The sequence below is a fragment of the Zootoca vivipara genome, chromosome 4, assembly GCF_963506605.1.
Source record: "Zootoca vivipara chromosome 4, rZooViv1.1, whole genome shotgun sequence".
NCBI lineage: Eukaryota > Metazoa > Chordata > Lepidosauria > Squamata > Lacertidae > Zootoca > Zootoca vivipara.
Window position 1 is genome coordinate 57789214 of NC_083279.1, and position 19866 is coordinate 57809079.

A 19866-nucleotide genomic window follows, 5' to 3' on the forward strand; every position below is an offset into this window, starting at 1 on the left:
AAATTTATTATTTATACCCCGCCCATCTGGCTGGGTTTTCCCAGCCACTCTGGGCGGCTTCCAAAGAAATATTAAAATACACTAATTTCTTAAAGATTAAAAGCTTCCCTAAACAGGGCTGCCTTCAGGTGTCCTCCAAAAGTCTGGTAGTTGTTTTTCTTTTTGACATCTGGTGGGAGGGTGTTCCACAGGGCGGGTGCCACTACCGAGAAGGCCCTCTGCCTGGTTCCCTGTAACTTGGCGAGGGAACCGCCAGAAGTCCCTCGGCACTGGACCTCAGTGTCCGGGCAGAGCGATGGAGACGCTCCTTCAGGTATACTGGACCGAGGCCGTTTGTTATGTATGTTAGTAGGGCCTCTCTTGCACATGCAAATTTGCTCCTCCCTATACCTTAGAGCAGGCACTCCCAAACTTTGACCCTCCAGATGTTTTGGACTACAGTTCCCATCATCCCCGACCACTGGTCCTGTTAGCTAGGGATCATGGGAGTTGTAGGCCAAAACATCTGGATGGCCACAGTTTGGGGATGCCTGCCTTAGAGCCTGCTGTGTTCGTGGGAGACTGGGAGCCCACTGGCTCTGGTGATGCGTCTTGCTGCTTTGGTTCCTGTGCACCGAGACCCATCCCCTCGCCATTCTCCATCACCGTGAGAATTTCCTTCTCCATCCCCTACTTGCCCTGGTGCCCTAGCCCCGGCTCACTAAGATCCCCTTCCTCCTCGCCGCTGTCCTGCCAGTTCATTACATCAGTGTAGGCTGTTTTTTTCAGAACTCAACCTATGAGAAGAAAAGGTATATTTGTATTGACCAGACTGGCAGCATTTTCCAACTGTAACGACTACTCTAAACATGCAATATCAGTTCTCATATAGCTCATAAGATTTTTTATGATGCTGTATGGATTGCACATATATTAGTAATCAGCCCAGGGAACTTTGGTGAATGGGTTGTCTAGAATCGGTATGTATGAATGAATAAGTACTATTTCTCCCAAAACTGTTACAGCCACTCAGAAAACATTAATTTTAGCCTTGATGCGACAAGTGGGCATGCCTTAAGTCTATTTCTAGATGTTTGAGCCAATCTGCCCTTGTGATTAAGTATAATTGAATCTAATTATATTTTAGAAAAATATGTGAAGTTATGGTCACATTAACTTGCTTTTTGTTATTGCTGTTAAGATGTATTGGACCTCTGGTTTCCAGAAGATGTCACCAATAAGGAAGCTTAATAAACCAAAGTTTTATCAAATAAATTGGAAATGCATGAAGGTTTTTAAAAGCAGTTTATTAGAATGAATAAAATGGTTACCTTTTCTCTCTGATACAGGTTAAGTATTTGAATTGGCATGATGCACAGCCACTTGCAATGCTTTTTAGTATACATTTAACAAAAAATAATGTGTTTGAGTTTCCGTAAATGAAATATGCAATGAGAACAGTTTACATAGTTCACATTTCAGGCTGCAAGAGTAAGTTATAAATAAGTGTTAAAACATAACAATTTATTTTTGCCATTCATGTGTAATCTCACTGCTTTTGTGTATAAGTGCAGATTCTTGCTTGTATAGCAAATGAGTGTGGTGGGTTGTTTTTTAGTATCCTGCAAAAGTGTGATAACAGTGCTGCAAATTTCATTCCTTTCAAAATAAGAGTCTTGATAGAGAGTTGGTTAGCAACAGCTAGGGTGTGCATATCAAGTTAATGCACCTTACAATAAGCTTGATGATTAGGCTAGCCCATAGTCCGCAAGGATATATGAACAATACATATTTCAAATATCAGTAAAAAATGTGATTCTTAGTTGAAGTCACTTAAAATATTCCTAGCATTATTCAGAAAACAGAGTCCAATACCAAATATTTATTAGAAATAATATAGTAGTATCTGAGACCACCACTTATTCCTAGTCTCTGATGTTTGGGAGAGACTGCTATGAAGTTGCTGTCTAGTTTCTATCATGTATTAGTTACAGGGATATGTGAGGAAATAGACTATAAAGAGGGTTGCTGGGGAAAGTGGGTTGTATAATTAATAATGAGAACAGCTAGTGATTGTTTGCTTTGTATATAGTTTTCCCTATTCACAAATATATACACAAATTTGTTGTTTTATACCTGTGAGCAACTTTCTGACCTTGAGGCATTTGTGTATGATTGTATCAATGTGGCAAATTAGTGCAGTCCTGAGCACAGCTACAGTAATACCTCCGCAAATGTCCGCTTTGTCTAGGGTCCATTCCGGGGAACGTCTGTGGCAAACCCGGAAGTATTGAAATGGGTTACTTTTGGGGTTTGCTGCATGCGCAGAAGTGCAAACCACTCTGTGCGCAAACGCAGCGCTTTGCCCTGCGTTCTTTTCGGCTAGTAGCCAGAGCTCTGGAACAGATCCTGGCCGCAAAACGAGGTACGACTGTATTCAGATGTCAGACATGTTGAATTCTGTGGTACTTACTCCCATGAAAGTGTTTGCAGGCCAGATTTTCAGCCTTAAATATTCTTGAAAGCATCTGTTTTATTTCTAGTGTAGAAATGCTTTAGAGAAAATAGTGAGTTTTTAAAAATAACTTGCTAATGATTTTCCTTTCTTGCACTTTGTCACTAGGATCTCGTCTTCGCCAGGAGGACTTTCCACCTCGAATTGTAGAGCATCCGTCAGATGTAATCGTTTCTAAAGGAGAGCCAACGACTCTGAACTGCAAAGCTGAAGGAAGGCCAACTCCCACTATTGAGTGGTATAAAGATGGAGAGCGTGTGGAGACTGACAAAGATGATCCCCGCTCACACCGCATGCTGCTCCCTAGTGGATCTTTATTTTTCTTACGAATTGTACATGGACGCAGGAGTAAACCAGATGAAGGAAGTTATGTATGTGTTGCAAGGAACTATCTAGGAGAAGCTGTGAGTCGTAATGCTTCGCTGGAAGTAGCACGTAAGTAACCCCTACACTATATTAATGTCATGAGATAATGTGTAGTTACTTTGATTCACAAAAGAAATAAGGACATTTTCCATTAAGCATTCCTATATACTTTAATCTGTTAAATCTGAATTACCCATAAATTATGTGGGAATGCTGAAAAGAAGTGTGCCTATTACTTAGTCTTTTATATGCACATGTATTCAGTGCAGTGGTCATACAAATGTACAATTGGCACTAAGATATGTTGTGGTTCATGTAATCATGAATGGTGCCTTCAAGTATAATGTCCTTTTGAATTTGGCTTTGTTGCGCCTAATGTCAAAATATAGCTGTCATTTTATATATGCATCACTGCCTATTTATTTCTTTTTATCAAGACATCTTGTCAAGTTTTCCCATGTATTGTTGGAAATTTCAGAGCCTTCATATGCTCATACTATATTCAGTACATTGTGCGTGTGGCATGTGACAATATATAAGCAGTCGCTTTTTAAAAAGTTGACACTGAAGGCATCTATGGTGTTTTTGATAACCACTGTTTGCACCGAGTAGAATTGACTTTAGGTTTTTTTTAATCTGTTTCCTCTATTGATTATGTGCATTATCCAGCCAAGGTTAAGAACCTAATTGTAAAGGAAGAATTAAGCAGAGAGGATTTTCAGTATGTACCTTGGAATAGATTTTGACTTATGTGAGATGTTGAGTAACATAAAATTCTCAGATTATCAGGCGATTGCTGGGATAAAAATAGCATTTTTATTTAAAGTGTGTGAAATTTATTCTTGTCAGCCTTGGTGATTTTTGTCTATCTGTGTGGTAGACTTGTATTAGTCTACATATATAAGCAGTCTACACACACACACACACACACACACACACACACACACACACACACACACACGAAAAGAAGTATGCCTATATAAGCAGTTAGTTCATAAGTTGTGAGTGTTGTCATATTGTCAATTCATTGATTAAAGGGGATCATATCTTTCTATTAAGCATTCCTATATATTTTAATCTGTTGAATTTGAATTACCCATGAATTATGTGGGAATGCTGAAAAGAAGTGCTTATATATGTAGTACTTAGTCTTTTATATGCACATGTATTCAGTGCAGTGGCCATACAAGATCATATCTTTATTGCTTCATTTCATCAATATCTTGGCCACCATTAGGGTGCATATAATCCTTTTTCATTGTCCCATTGTTAACGTCTATGCAGTAGGTGCTCCACTGGACTTATACAGTCTAGCACTTTCTGCCGAAATTTAGTTTAGAACATTGTACGAACATGTGTTGCAAAGAGGCACTGTCCTTGCCACATCTCCAGCACAGAGCTACCTTAGTCCTTTTTTATACAAACGTAAAGGAGTCAAGTAAATCCTGATTATTATTTTTTGTTGTGTAAATCTCAATTTAAGGTCCATTGATACCTTCCCCACTATCTAGGTAATATTGAAAGTTACACTTCTTTATTCCAGCCATTTCTTAGTCCGCATATGAAACTTATTGATCATTAATAAATATCTATAAATAAGTAACTACTGGCTCTTAAGTTTCAAATGAGTTATCAAATTGTTCCAATATATCAGGTGTCTCAAAAGCTGAGAGGGCTGCTGGCCCAAAATCACTTGCTAGAGGTTGTAACTGAAGATATTGCCATTGAGTTGCATCTGATAGAGGATATTAAAACATCATTGGTATAAAATTCATCTTCCTCATCAGTTGGTCCAAAGTCAACACACGTGCTTCCACCCAAATTTTCCATGTCACCATATCCTCCCCCCAATTTTTAGAGTAGGGTTTCCCCACAAAGTAAGTTTGGCATGTGAGAATGGATCAAATTTGTTTTTGATGGACAATATATTCCATATCCTTCTCAACCGACTTAGTTGTTTCCAGAGTCACCTGGGATTTCAAATATTTTGATCCTACTATTGTCTAACCTACTAAAGGTGTGTATATTCTAGGGTTGCCCACATCAGAAAATTAAGACCAAAAGTGGTTTCTTATATTTAGTACTTGTCAATAAATAGGCAGAGTGATATAGTTCCAAATTCGGAATTCCAAAACCACCTTCTTTAATTTGTAACTTCATTCTTTACAAGGATATACTCGGTATTGTTGATTCCCCCCAAACACTTTCTAAACAGGGAGTTTAACTTTTGGGAATATGATCTGTATATAAAAAGTGGGAATCCTCTCAAAATATAAATAAATATGGGAATTTTATTCATTTTGAGGGCATTCATCCTTCCCCAAAGGGTACCTTGTTGATATACATAAGAAGCACCGTTGATCACATTTTCTCACTACTCAATGATTACTAATTTATGAATTTAGATGATTGTAATAAATGGGTAGTGTAAAAGTTAAACATATCAATATATTATCACTATCATCATCGCCATCATCATCTTATAATTTTTAACTAAATTTGGTTTTACTCCATAAATTCATGTGTTAATAAACTAAGAATTATTTAGCTCTTTGATCTAGCCTTTCCTCACATGCCAGAAAAACTGCTTGTTTTTTGAAAACATAAAAGTATACTTTATTATATTGAATATCACTGATCTCTTCTTCAGAGACTGCTGTGAGTCTCCAGTTACAATATGTGCAATCTCCTGAGTTAAATTCTTAACCACTGCAGCTGGTGGTAGGTCATGCATGAACTGCAAGTCAGTTTTAAAAAAGTCCTTGGGGAGGAAAAAAAACCTGGGATTCACTGTAGACAAATAATAAAAAAACACACACCAAAGATCAGAGAACATGAAATCTAAGGCAAAAACTATAGAGAAGAGTTTTTGAAATGTGATCATGTACCATACTACATTACTTTACAGTTTTTATAGCTTTGAAGTTTCATAGTTTGCATTTACCAGTTAAACTCTTTGGGTCTTAAAGGTAAGATTCCTAGCTATTTAAATTGAGAGGCTGTTTGCCTTTCCTTTAAGATAAATGGTGGAATGTTTATGTTAAGATGTTCCATTAAGATTGATGGAATTGGGTTACAAACTTTCACAGATAACAGAGTGCTTCTATTGAAAACTTTGGTTTGGTTTCATGAAGGGTACCAGAATTTTTCCCATCCTCTTCATTGCAATGCCATGTACCACCTGTGAACATCCACACCACAACAGTGTCAGATGTGGCATAGGGAGCTGCATCAGCATAAATCAGGAGAAACCTTGTTTGAGTAGAAATGCCTTTCCACTCACACAAGATGTATTTGGACCCAAGCCATTGATTTTAGAATAAACGGAAATTTGCACATTTACTACATATATAGATTCAGATAAAATTTAGTAGTATACTAGATTAATTACCACTTTTGGAGGTAGAGTTACGGAGTCTGAAGTATTGTCTCTATCCTAGATACTTAAGAGAGAATTGACTAAAAAATAATTTATTTAAGGAATCTTTATAAATAATACAGGGTGCATGATTTGTGGTGCATGATTTTTTTCTACTGATTATAAATCACCCCACCTTCAGTTTTCATACAATTCAGACATTTTCTCATTCACCTGATATGCCCCCTCTCAACTAAAGCATGGTGGGCTGCCCTGAAATATTGGCTCAAGATCTCTGTCTTTGGCCTAGGGAAGGAGTTACTCCCACACCTAAACAAGGAGAAGTTTATCAGCTCATGGATGAAAACTATGGTCAGAAAAGCCACTTTGATTAGAATTCCACCTTCTCTCTTGTACCATCTGGGCTATGATACCACCCTTGAATCTTTGAGGCAATCACATATCACATAGCGATCTCCGATCTCAATCTCATGTTATCTGTGACCCGATAGCAGTAGGAATTCATTACAGGTACGATTTTCAGATACCTGCATATCTTAGAAATCTGTCTGTACCAACTTATCGGCATCTCTTTACCAAAGCCAGATTAAATGTATTTCCATCAGAAGTGCTAAATGGCAGACTGAGAGGCATCCCTTATCAAAATAGGCTCTCAGGGTGTCAATTGTATGAGGCATATCCTACTACATTGCGAGCAATATGAGCAAGCTAGGGATCTATTGATTAAACCCCTACTGGCAAATCGGCCGGGTAAATCTGAAGCCTACTATCTTCTGGGCGACAAGTCTAATGATATCACAGTGGCCATGGCAAAGTTTCTGTCGGTAGTCATACGTATAGAAGATCATCATACTTAAGACTAAACAAATATTGTCTTGGTCTCCCTCTTCCGGGGGTTGTCTGTATGAATCTGCATTTTATTCTGATTCTATGTTACGGGTTTTTGGACCACAATAAAGATTACATTCACCTGATATTTTTGGCTTGTTTTAAGCTTAATTTTGGATAAGCTTGTTCTGCAGTCCTATGTTTATATGTTTAGAAATAAATTCAATTGACCTCAACAGAACTTGCTCTGACGTACATGTACATATCATTGTAACCTTAATAAATAGTAAGTAGAATATGGGAAAAAATATCCTTAATTGACTGTTGGCGCTAAATAAATAATATGCTGCAAGGAAAGTAAAGAAAGGTTTGCTGGGAATAGTTACTAATTGAAAGAGAATGAATAAAACTAAAACTAGGCACAACAGACACATGTTTGAATTCCATGGCTATTAATCTCTTATTTTTTTAAGTACTGTAACATGGGGCCCCTAATGTAGATCAGGTCCAGGATGTAGCAGAGAGGGATTTTGTCCCTTTCCCCCATCTGAAGCTACCTGTCCCCAAAGCTTTATGCCCTATTTTCTTTATATGTTCAATAACTTGTAACTTATATGTTCAATATCTTGTAATAAAAGAAGGGTAAACTCCCTCAAGTTCTCCTCAGAGTGACTCAGAAATGAACAGATTTGTTTCTAGAACAAATTTGAAACCCATCAGTTTATCTCTCAAGCCAATCTGATGAAATGAAGAAACACCCTTCTGCACCCAAATCTCATCCCCCAAAGTACTCCCAATGGTAAACCGCTTTTTCAGTCATAATGCACTGCACAGCATGTTCTACCACAGCGAAGAAAGGGAAAGAAGAAAGCTGATACCCTACTGGCAGCACAAGAGGGTTGTTCTGGTTCTTTGAGAGCTGCTAAGGAAGGGGAAAATCAATCTAGGAACTTATTCCAGTTTGGAGATTAAAACAAGCCAAATAATGCATTCATTCAATTTATTTGCAAGCCACTTCTCCACAAAAAAGAATGCTCAAAGCAGATTCCAACAAAGAGAACAGGAATACATTTCAAATAAACACTGCAAAACAATTTCATAATAACACAGCAAAGCAGTAGCAAATATAGTAACAAACCAATAAGCCACATTCTGATACTGTACTATAAATATAACAAGATGACTTAAACAACATGCAGCTATTCTATAGCAAAAATAACAAGAGCTTCACAGTTTCACCTTAATCATAGAAATTCTCTTTCCATGATGTCGCTCATAGTCCCTCTTCTGTAGCAGTTTCTTATACAATTCCAACACCCTTCTCATGAGGAAATATAACATTGATCCATATGCAAGGACAACCCTGCCCCCCCTCCCGCTGTATAACAATTATCTTGTAGATGTATCACACCCTGGTAACAACATACAGTTGTATGTTCTGGTAGGATTCATGGGACCCTACAAATCATGAAGTCCACTTTTATTACAATTTGCTAGTGGTGCCTATTTTTCTTTTTTCATAATGTTTTGTGGCAAACATTTTGCATGTCCTTTTTAAAGTCATATCCACACTTTTGTATGGATTATTAAGTGCCCAGAACTGTCACAGGTAGGTAGCCGTGTTGGTCTGACGAAGTCGAAACAAAATAAAAAAATTCCTTCCAGTCAGTTATACTTCCATTTTAGTAATAGATCAAGTATCCCTGTGATTTTTTTTCTTTTAAAGTTTTACATATTCCTACTTGAAAGATTATTTTCAGTTTTAGGGAATAAAATCCTCCAATTTTCTTTTAAAGAATTTGCAATCTGTTTAGGAACAATCTGCATAAACCTTAATAAGGCTAGGACTTGTTCCAACCATTAACTGATATATAAGTACCTTTAATTTACTAAAATCCAGTTGAAACGATCATGAGACACAGTTTGAAGAAGGTGCAAAGGTAAGATTCATACCTGCACTTAGAGGAGAGAGAACATACTGTACCTAGGACCTAGCACTGGCTGAGACTGCCTCAGATCCAGAGCACTATCTCTAATCCAGGCGGAGTTGTTTCCAGTACTGTACTAGAGATAGCAGCTGTAGCCCCAGGTGTTAAATATGAGGCAGCCGCTTGATCTATCGACCACTGTAAGAGGGGGCTCTGGCCTAAATGAAAATTCATGAAAAATTGATGAAGCCCCCAGATTATTTTTTTCCCTTTTCTTTTTTCAGCACTGGGCCAGTGTAGTGAGGAGAGAGATTAAATGAGGTGTTGAATGCTTTAGTAGCAAGAAGGTTGTGGTTCAAAGGTCAAAAGTCATGAAAAAAACTGATCATATCCCTTCTACCCTTTCTTTTGGAACAAAACACAAGTCACTTATTCAGCAGGGCTTCACTACTTTTTTGTGTTTGCATACAGCATATTAAAAATCAGGATCAATGTATATAAATTCACTTTTTCCAGTAAAAAACGAGGCTTGATGCTGATAAAATAACAAACATATCCTTATTTTTAATTTAGTCAAGATACAAAATAATATAGCTAAAGGCTGTCTTTTGGCCACCATCTTTCAGGGTGCTTGCCTGATTTCATTTAAAGAGAGGAAATGGTCTTGCATTATTTATAGGTCACAGATTGCTGAAATAGCAAGCTCTAGACCACTCTCCAAACATAATGATCCTGTTTGCTTTAAAATCTAAAGTAAATTGATGCTTTTATCTGTCAGAATAAGAGATTATGGCATTTACTGAATTTAGCAAGGGCATCACTCTAAAACATGAACCATTTTTTTCACACAATATGTCTAATCTTGTTTCATGTCTCTCTAGTTTGTACCAATATAAGGATTAGATGGAAAGACCTACCATATTATAGACTAACCATCCTATAAGATTGCTGATGAAATTAAATTTGATCAAAGGTACCTAAAAATCTAAGTATTTTTAAAATAATAATAAAAATATAGTATAATTCATGTGGCAAAACCAAATCCAGTGTGTGTGTTTTTCAGATGCGGAAGTATAGATACTAGCTGGCTAGATGCAACAATTTTACATCTCTAAAAGACCATTAAAATCAAGGTTTCTCAAAGTATAAGTTAAAGCAGGAATTGTGGAAAGGAAGAAGTGATCTCATAAGACTCAACTTTATGCAAACCATATTATATTGAGTGGAGGTGAAGGAGCATGGGAAGTGAAGCTGAAAAGGGGTGAGATTGGAATATAGTAGATAACCTCCACGGAGTCAGTTAAGTAAATTCAATGAAGTTTCAAGTTTGGGAAGTGTAGATCTAATAAGTTTGTTGGAGTGGAGAATTTGATATGGTTAGAAATATTGCTTTTGGATCTGTTATTATTATCCCTTTTTACATGACCACATTTTTTTTTTTACCGAATGTGTAAGATTGCTTATGCCATACTTTGCAGTTACATTACTGCAACCCTTTTGCAGGAGGGACATAGCTTTGTGGCAGTGCAAAGACTTTCCATGCAGGAAATTCTTGATTCAGTTCCTAGCATCTCAGGTGATTTGTTTCTCTCCCCGCTCCACTTAAAAGATGTATATACTATCCTTCAGTAGAGTTTCCAGGACAGCATACATAACCAATATAAATTATTGCAATAGCACATTGAGAGACAGTGAGAGAGCATTATGATACAATAAAACTTTGTGAACTATTATTCATCACTGGGCTAAACATGCTTGAACTGGCCCCATTTCAATGTCAATGATTTTTGTTGAGAAATATTTTTTATTCTACTATATATTTTGGATTGTTTAATTTTTAACAATGTTTCAGATTACAGCAGATACATTTCCACCACATGCCAACTATGTATTTTCTGTAATGTTTGAAAGGCAGGAGGCACACTTGCAGACACATCCTCTTCACACTTTGTAGAGAAGGCATGGCTGACATGCTGTGTTAATTTCTACTTTTTGTACAGTTTGGAAAGCTACTGAAATTTACATATTCTTCTTGAGAGAGTATTTAAAGATAGGCATCTTATAGTGCATCTTATATCACTTTTATTCTAACAGTCTGATGTTGTATAGGTTGATTACTGTTGTTCTCTGTTCCTTGTACTTTTGGCATGCTCAGTATTTTTCTAATTTTAGTCAGTTGAGAAAACAGCATAGCCGATCAAGATAGCACATCATATTATTTAACACATTTGCATTTCCACACCTCTGTTCTCTCTGTGCTGCAAGTGCTATTTGAATATTAATTAAAATACTGGCTATTGTTGGCATATGCCTCAGACATGTTGTACAATTTATGATGTCAGATGAGATAAAAAAAATCATTTGAAGCAGCACTCCAAACCATTTACAAAACACTACATGATCTAAATACTAACAAAGCACATTGAACTCCTAATTGTCAGAAATCATTGGGGTAAAGTTGGTGACATTGATGGGATTTGATTATTAGTAGTTACTATTGTTTATAGAAAGTAGAATTCTATCACTCTCTTTTTTTGTAACCTCAAGAGATGAAAACTTCTGCATTTTTCATGTAGGGAGTTACTTCACAATATTTGAATAATTAAATATATGATGCCTGTTCAGTATGCAGAATGACTGGAGCCAGTGGTTTCTGTCTAGTAAGTAACAGGCAAATATCTGAGTTATATAAAGAACTGGTGCCGTTACCATGACTTCCATAGATAATATTTGACAGTATTCACTTAAATGAGTAGAATTGTTGTTCTTTGATATACATGTTGCTAAATATTCTTGCACTGCCATGTCCAAGTAGAGACAATGGCCTTGACACATTAGCAAGCAGTCATAATATTTTATTCCCTCATCTTGCTTGGATATTTCCTTCTTGTTGGACATAATAGACACAGAGAACAATAGCAGGGTTAAGTCTTAAAGCCATAGATACTAATGTGATGACTGACCTATTGATTTCAAAATGGTGCATAAATACGGTTTCCTTTCAACATCCTTACCATATTTTCTTTGGGGAATGGTTTGTGTGTGTATATATTGAATGGTAGGTGTTTTGTATGAACTTATAAAATGGCATAATGTATTTATGTTTGTTATTAAATGTGTTGTAAGTTTATTGATAACAACTGACTAACAAGTAATGTGATTGTGCTTGCTTAAAAAACAAATGAAGTAGTAACTGTTCTAATTAAATATTTAGGCATTCCTTTTTTTTCTCCAGTTGAGGTGGAAAATAAGATACACTTTTTAAAAATCACACTTCTTAAAACCCAGGACTTGCCTATTTAAATAGTTTTTGGTATTTAATATGAGAGTTTTCTCAACAGTTTGGACTCTCAAAGCTGTTTTTCCTATTATACCATCTTCCGTCAATTGTTTTCGCTCCCTTCTCTTCTATCTTAATGAAACATTTATATATACACAAAGGAAATCTCTTGTCAGTTCTGACGATACTAACATTCAAGAGAACTTCCAGAAGTGTAGCCATGTCCATTTGTTCCAGCAAAAATAACAGTCTCATGGGACCTTAGAGATGAGCAAATTTATTGAGGCTTGGGTTTTTGGAGGTTACAGCTCACTTTGTCATATGGGAGATGTTTTAGAAGTTGGTAGAGAAAAATGTGTAAAGGTCGGGGGAGCTTGAATATTAAAAACTTTAGAATTTATAGAGCTTTGTTATATGAATGTAAAGTAACAAAATATTAAGAAAACCTGATGGTCCATTTATCTTGACAGCCTTTAAATTCACTCAAGTGTTTTTCTAGCATGTGCATGGTAATTTGGGATTTGCACAGAACAATTTATGAAAATTATGATTTTTTTTAAAAAAATCTTTCCACAAGAGGAAACACATTCATCCCTAAAGTGAGTTCCTCTTTCTTCAGCTTTTTTCAGTGCATCACCAAAAAAGACAGGAAAAGAAGGAAAAGGTTTACATCGAATTTGCACATGCTAATTTATATGTGTAGATCCAGATTTTGAAATGATTTAATTTAAATAGAAATACAGTACATCTCACCATAATGCAAACAGGTAAGCTGTTTGCCTGTTCTGTCTGCTACCCAGGTGCTGTTGATGGGCAGCTTCAACGTCCGTACTTCTGCTTCTTGTGGTACTTTATCTTTAAATCAGACTTTAAATAGCTCTTCAGATAAATGACAACTTCAAATAGAGGACTATCCTTTGACAGCTCTTCACATAATAAGCAGCTGTCCTCAGTAAAGTAGGATGTATGGAACGACTCCCCAGTGAGAAAACATTACAGCATTTGGGACTTTAGTTTACAGTAAAGGCAAACAAGAGGGAATGTGATGGAGTTGTATAAAATTACGCATGTTGTGGAGAAAGTGGCCAGTTTTCCCCTTTCGCTTATGATACTAGAAATCAGGGACGTCCAATGAAGCTGAAAGTTGGAAACTTTAGGACAGGCGAAAGTACTTACACAGTTCTTTGTTAAACTATGGAATTCTCTCCCACAAGACATAGTGATGGCTACCAACTTAGATGTGTTTAAAAGAGGATTAGACAAATCCATGGAGGATGAGGCTTATGTTCCATCTCCACTCTAGGAGGCAGTAGGGCTCTGAACTGTAGTGGTCAGAGAGGGGCAGTACTTGTTTGGTCTCATGTCACTGGCATCTCAGTGGCTTACTGGGAGGCAGAGATGGAAGTGTGAGGCAGCAGCAAGTTTGGTGCAGTGCAAATGTAACAGAGGGAGCACCATGCAAACCTCACCCCCCCTTTGCCTTCTGGTAAGCCACAACAATGTTGGTGACAGGATGGTCAGGTAAGCACATCCACCCTGCTGATCACTATTGCCTCTGAATACTTCGAATTGCAGGCTGGGAGAATGCTATTGTGCTTGAGTTCTGCTTGTGTACATTCCATGGGCAATGGGCTAGCAACAGTGAGAACAGACTGCTGGACTCATTGGAACTTTGGCTTGATCCAGCAGGACTTTTATGTTCTTCCTTCAACTACCGTGTGACAGTAGCTTCAGAAAATGCTGCATAGTAACCCAATTGCCTTGTATACTTGCTTCTTTTTCTCAGCCTTTTTTCTTTTTGATTGTACCTGTCTTTCTTTTTGAGCATTTAAGTGCCTGAAGAATTTAAAATATAAAGTTTTAATAAAAGCATCGCAACATTCAGAGTTTTTTGTCAGCAAGTTCACTCAGTCTCACTGGCACAAATGAACAACCAGCAGAGTTTGTCCGTGTTAAGTCTTTCCTATATGAAAAACAGCTGTGTTCCTATGGCAGGCACCCCAAAACCTTGGCCCTCCAGATGTTTTGGACTGCAATTCCTATCTTCCCCGACCACTGGCCCATATGGTCTTCTGTTACCTTAAAATATGGTGGGAAAGAATGTCTGTGTCATCTATTTTTGTTTGTTTACATTCTAATTTTAAATCAGAGAGACAAGAGTTAATGTGTAAAGACAGAGACAGATCATGCACAATTATGCAGCTGAACCTCCGTTTCTCCTAGTAAGGTAAAGGTAAAAGGTGAGTTGGTTTGGGAAATATTTGTACTAGAAGGTGGGATTTTTTAAAAAAATCATACAAAATACTGGTTTATAAAACTAGTCCTACATCCTGATCCCCCCCCCCCCCGTTTGTGTACTTTTGTTGCTTTTCAGCTATTTTGCTTTGACTTGTGGAAACGAGCTTTAAACAATCGGTGGTAAAATGAACCAACATATTGGGCAGGTTAAGGGCAAGCTGAGGGAATGCCCTTATTTCAATTTATGTGATATCAACTGCAGGATTAAAAAAGAAAAACCAGTGGATGTGTCAGCCTATCCTAGCATCCTCAGCTGAGTTGACCTCTGAAGTGTCTGGTGCGGTGAGTGATGTAGTTAATGAGATCCAGTGACACTGTGACCCCGACCCCTTGTGGCCTTAGCTCTCCTCATCCATCTTCTCAGCCCCAAAGGCTGTGAGGGACTGTATGGAAACAGGATTAAACAAGTGTGAATAAACAAGTTCAAGAGCTTTCTGTCATGGCTGCCAGCACAGGACAGCAGTATAGTGACACATTAATATCTCTGGGTTGTTGGTATGTTACTTCAGAGGAATAACTACTTTTTCACTAGTTTCATCAGAATGCTTCCATAGTGTGTGGAGTGGGAGCACTTGATCTGACATTTATTTTTAGTCATGCACGTGTCACTTTTCATTCTGTAACAGGTAACAGATGATTCAAGGCACAATCCAGACAAGTGTAGAGGACCTGTATCTTATAGGAGCAGTTTTTTTTGGAATTCACGTTGACCTGAGGCATAAACATTTTGCTTGATTTGTGTTCATTAAAGGTTTGTGAAGAAATGGTGGTTGATTTCACACCCCACACCCCACAAGATGGGGAAAACTCTACAGAAATGCATGTTGTTTAGGGTATAGTTCCTTATAAATAATACAGGATTTTCTAATGTGATTTTTTTATCTGTGTATTTCAGAAAGTAAAGATATTAAGATAAGGTACCCTGCCAGGCTTCTGTGCGTAGCTGTAGTTCAGGCAATGCCTGCCCTCTGTTTGACAAGACCTTCTGTTTACCCCATGGCACTTTTTGATAAGTTGACCAGTTTGTGATTAAACATATTTATTTAGTTCAGTGGGTCAGAGCTATTCCGACAGATAGAAAATTACTGATGGATTATCAGTTTCAACATCTCTGACATCTGGCCTTGGAATAGTCCATCATTTCAGAATTCATAACACATATGCTTGGACAATAACATGCTCAGTTACCTGTGTGATGATAGATCTGGATATTGGAAACATTTCCAATTAATAGGACAGGTGTCACAGAAATTAGAAGATTATCTGCTGCTGTAGTACTAAAGCACTGTAGAAATATCAAGTAAATATTGCATTTGAAGTTGAATCTGGGCTTTTGGTGGGAATTGTCAAACTTGAATTTCCTATCTTTAGAGACTAAGAATTCTAATTTGAGATCTAGCTTCTTCCCCATGCTGGTAAGAACTTGGAATAAAAAAATTAGCTACAAAACAAGCAAAAACCTAAACCTGTTTTCTGTCCAAGCTATTCAGATTTACAATATTTAAAATAGTTGACTAAGACTGCAATTCTATACACACTTCAATGGGAGTAAGTCCCTCTGAGCTCAGTGAGAATTACTATCAAGCAGACATGCATAGGACTGTGGTATAATAGTTGTAAAAGAAAAACCATACTTTTATGTTTGGGACAGTAGGGACTGCATTTAGAACTGAAAGAAAAATGGGTGCTGTTGAGTGAATTTCTAATTAAGGAAACTTGTTAAGTATGTTTGTTTTTCATTTTTTATCTCTGTACATTTTATTGTTTTGTTTAATCATAAACCATATCTGAAATAGGAACACATAGTATGTAATCATTAACATTAATATGTAAACAAATAACATTCACAGGAATTGCAAAATTTATGCATTCTAAAAAAAATTAAAATATGTTAAGCTTTCAATACTAGCCTCTTTTTACAAAACTGAATAATTCATCCTTGCTATTACAGTAATGAATAATTTGTAATTCTATATTTTAAGGATAATTTTAAATGATGTCAGGTGATTCTGTTTTACCCACAGAGTTTGAATTCAAACTGTGCAGTATCCTACAAGTCCCAGCAGCCTTGTAGAATGCTTTACAAGACCCAGTGATCAGCTGGTTGCCAAGTTGTGTGAAGAGAGTTTTGCACAGGGCCTTGCAGGCACCTGCAAACTCCATTTTGGCCTTTTTAAGGTCATTTCAGTTTGTGGCCATCTATCTCTACCTGTGGAACAGTGACTGTTTAAAGCAGGGGTTGTCAACCTGGTCCCTACCGCCCACTAGTGGGTGTTTCAGGATTCTAGGTGGGCAGTAGGGGGTTCTACGGCACAAGCTGAATCCTCCTTCCATCAAGCACTGGTGGGCGGTAAGGAAATTTTACCATCAAGAAAGATGCATTAGTGGGCAGTAGGTATAAAATCAGCCCTGAACGCTCACTGGAAGGACAGATCCTGAAGCTGAGGCTCCAATACTTTGGCCACCTCATGAGAAGAAAAGTCTCCCTGGAAAAGACCCTGATGTTGGGAAAGATGGAGGGCACAAGGAGAAGGGGACGACAGAGGACGAGATGGTTGGACAGTGTTCTCGAAGCTACGAACATGAGTCTGACCAAACTGCGGAGGCAGTGGAAGACAGGAGTGCCTGGTGTGCTCTGGTCCATGGGGTCACGAAGAGTCGGACACGACTAAACGACTAAACAACAACAAGGCATAAAAAGGTTGACTACCCCTGTTTTTAAGCATAAGGAACATTGTGTTCAAAAGTGGAAAAGAGCAACTGGAGAGGGGGAACACTAGGAAATTAGTTTGAATGGTAAGAACAAGAAATGGTGTGATAAGAAAGGAGCCAACAGAGCAGAAATATGATAAGTCTTAAACTGACAAATATAAAATTTGAAGTTGATGGGCTGGGGTGTTGTGTTTTCTGTTGGCAGGGTTTGTTGCTGTATCTTTTGTATCTGTATTTTAGATATTGTGATTTATGTGGAAGTCGTCCCCCTTGGTTTTATGTTTTTAAATATTTTATTTATTGTTTATGACTACCATTGTTACAATGTATTTTTTTCATATTGTAAGCCTCCTTGAGCGTGATTTGAACTGTGGAAAGGTGGCATACAATAAAATTATGTATCTATGTGAAAAGAGACAGGAAACTAGCTTAGGAAGAGATGACATGATCATAGTGACAGGGAACTGGGCTGATTTTTGCAGAACATCTCCTAGTTGATGGTAGTTGAAGAAAATGACAGCCAGAAGAATTATATGGACGAGCTCAGAAGTGTTTATAGTACCCTAAATTAATTTTACCTAGATAGGGAATTGTCCTTTTGATCTCTAACCTGTAATCACTCTAATTATTTCATCAGAATTTTAAGAAAATGTCTTACAATTGACATGCACGTAAATTAGACTGAAAGTGCACTCTTACTCTTTTGTCCGTGCTATGAAAATGCAAGGAAGCAAAACTACACCTACACTTAGAGGTGACAATAGTTCTGTTCTCTCATTGATAGAAGCATGTAAGAATTATCATTAGATACTAGCATTTGCATCAATTGTTACAATGTCAAACTTGCCATATTAATATTCTTAGTCTTCCATTTCAGTGCACAATTATAATGCAGATCATTTGGAAATGTGTTTAAGTGCTCTAAATATTCCCTGACTTTTCTGCTTCATGTTCTTAAGTCTTGAAAATAATGTTGTATAGTTTTTACACACACACACACACACACACTGCGAATTAAGAGACAAAAGTGGCCAACTCCTGACATGACAAAATTTTGTTAAAAGTATTAAGAAATAACAATAACAATTATTTATACCCTGTCCATCTGACTGAGAAACTTCTAACATAATAAAAACAGAAGTTATAATAAAGAGGTGGGAGTAATAAGAAGCTTAGCAGATTGATGGCAAAGTGTGAGATGTCCTCCTTATTCACTTGTTCCTCTTGCATTTGTGCCTTTTGGGCCTTTTTCTGCTATCTTTTTCTCTTTGCCTCTTGACAAACCTGCTGTGAATCTCTTTGGATCTTTTGATGAATTGTAGCTGACACATCTACTGCTTCCTTAAACTTGATTCAGGCTAGTCTTGGGAGGTATAGCAGATTGCCTTTTCCAGTTGGTGCTTCCAGTATTGAAATTGCTGTTTCATTTACTGCATGCTGGCTAGGAAGGTCGCATTTGAATCCTTCCTCATTTCTTCTGGTCTTGACACTGCTGTTGATCTCTTTTCCTTTGATCCGCCATTCTTCTAGAGCCTCATAAGAAGTATGGTTCATTGACATAAGCAAATGTGGTGATGCATGAATATCTATCACTTGATTTTTTTCATTAAGATTACATTTTTAATAATAATATTTTTACATTTTGGTTAAATTATGTTTCTAGAGCTCAGTAATATTTTTGGCAGCTTAAAATGTGCACACTGTGCTTTATTTAACTGTGTACAGTTTGACATTATTTCAGTCTATCATGTAGTTATTTTTTTTCTTACATTGCTTTTAATGGTGGTGACTTTTCTCATTTTAAGTCCCAAGCCATATTTAGCATAAACTCTGGTGCCCCTTGGAAAAGTTGTTTTTCACAAGGGGTACTGACACAGTAGGACAGTTGCTGCTACTGATGCTAGTCCTGTAGGCACTGTTTAAAGAGAAGTAAGAGAGGCTTGGAGAGTAGGAACTGCCTTGGTTTGGTAGGTGGGAGGAAAGGAGAGTCTTTTCCAGGTTGAATTTTAATCAGAGGCAAAGAAGAACTCAGGAAGACTTGTAATGCTTATCTTGTCATTGAATAAAGGATTTCCAAATCTAAGCACAGTGAGCTTCACTGGCACCTCTCCTTTAGGCTGTAGTTTCAATCTCATTTTCCTGGGAGTAAGTCCCATTGAATTCACTTGACCTATTTCTAAGTAAACATGGTTAGGATTAGTTACATATAGGTAGCCGTGTTGGTCTGACGTAGTCGAAACAAAATAAAAAAAATCCTTCCAGCAGCACCTTAGAGACCAACTAAGCTTGTCATTGGTATGAGTTTTTGAAGAACTGTGCATGCACACGAAATCTCATACTATTAACAAATTTAGTTGGTCTCTAAGGTGCTGCTGGAAGGATATATTTTTTTTGTTCATGGTTAGGATAGCAGTCATAGAAGATGTGGTATCAGAAACCATGTCCCGTTAATGCAAAATTGAATGCAGACAGGCTTGTAGTTTGCTCTCCAAATTCCCCTCCAAGTTCCTCCCTAGCCTTCAACCAAATTATTTTTCCTACTTTACATTCAGTAGGCATGTCATAGATTGTTACGAAAGCT

At 37.3% G+C, this 19866-nt stretch overlaps 1 protein-coding gene across 4 annotated transcripts in view; it reads left to right on the top strand.

Annotated features, from left to right (window-relative positions):
- ROBO2 (roundabout guidance receptor 2) overlaps nucleotides 1-19866 on the top strand; it is a 417793-nt gene that overhangs the window by 27738 nt on the left and 370189 nt on the right. For all 4 annotated transcript variants that reach the window (XM_035115776.2, XM_035115781.2, XM_060273643.1 and 1 more), the window contains exon 2: nucleotides 2603-2929. In XM_035115776.2, the coding sequence (XP_034971667.2) occupies nucleotides 2603-2929 (327 nt within the window). The remainder of the gene's footprint in view (nucleotides 1-2602; nucleotides 2930-19866) is intronic.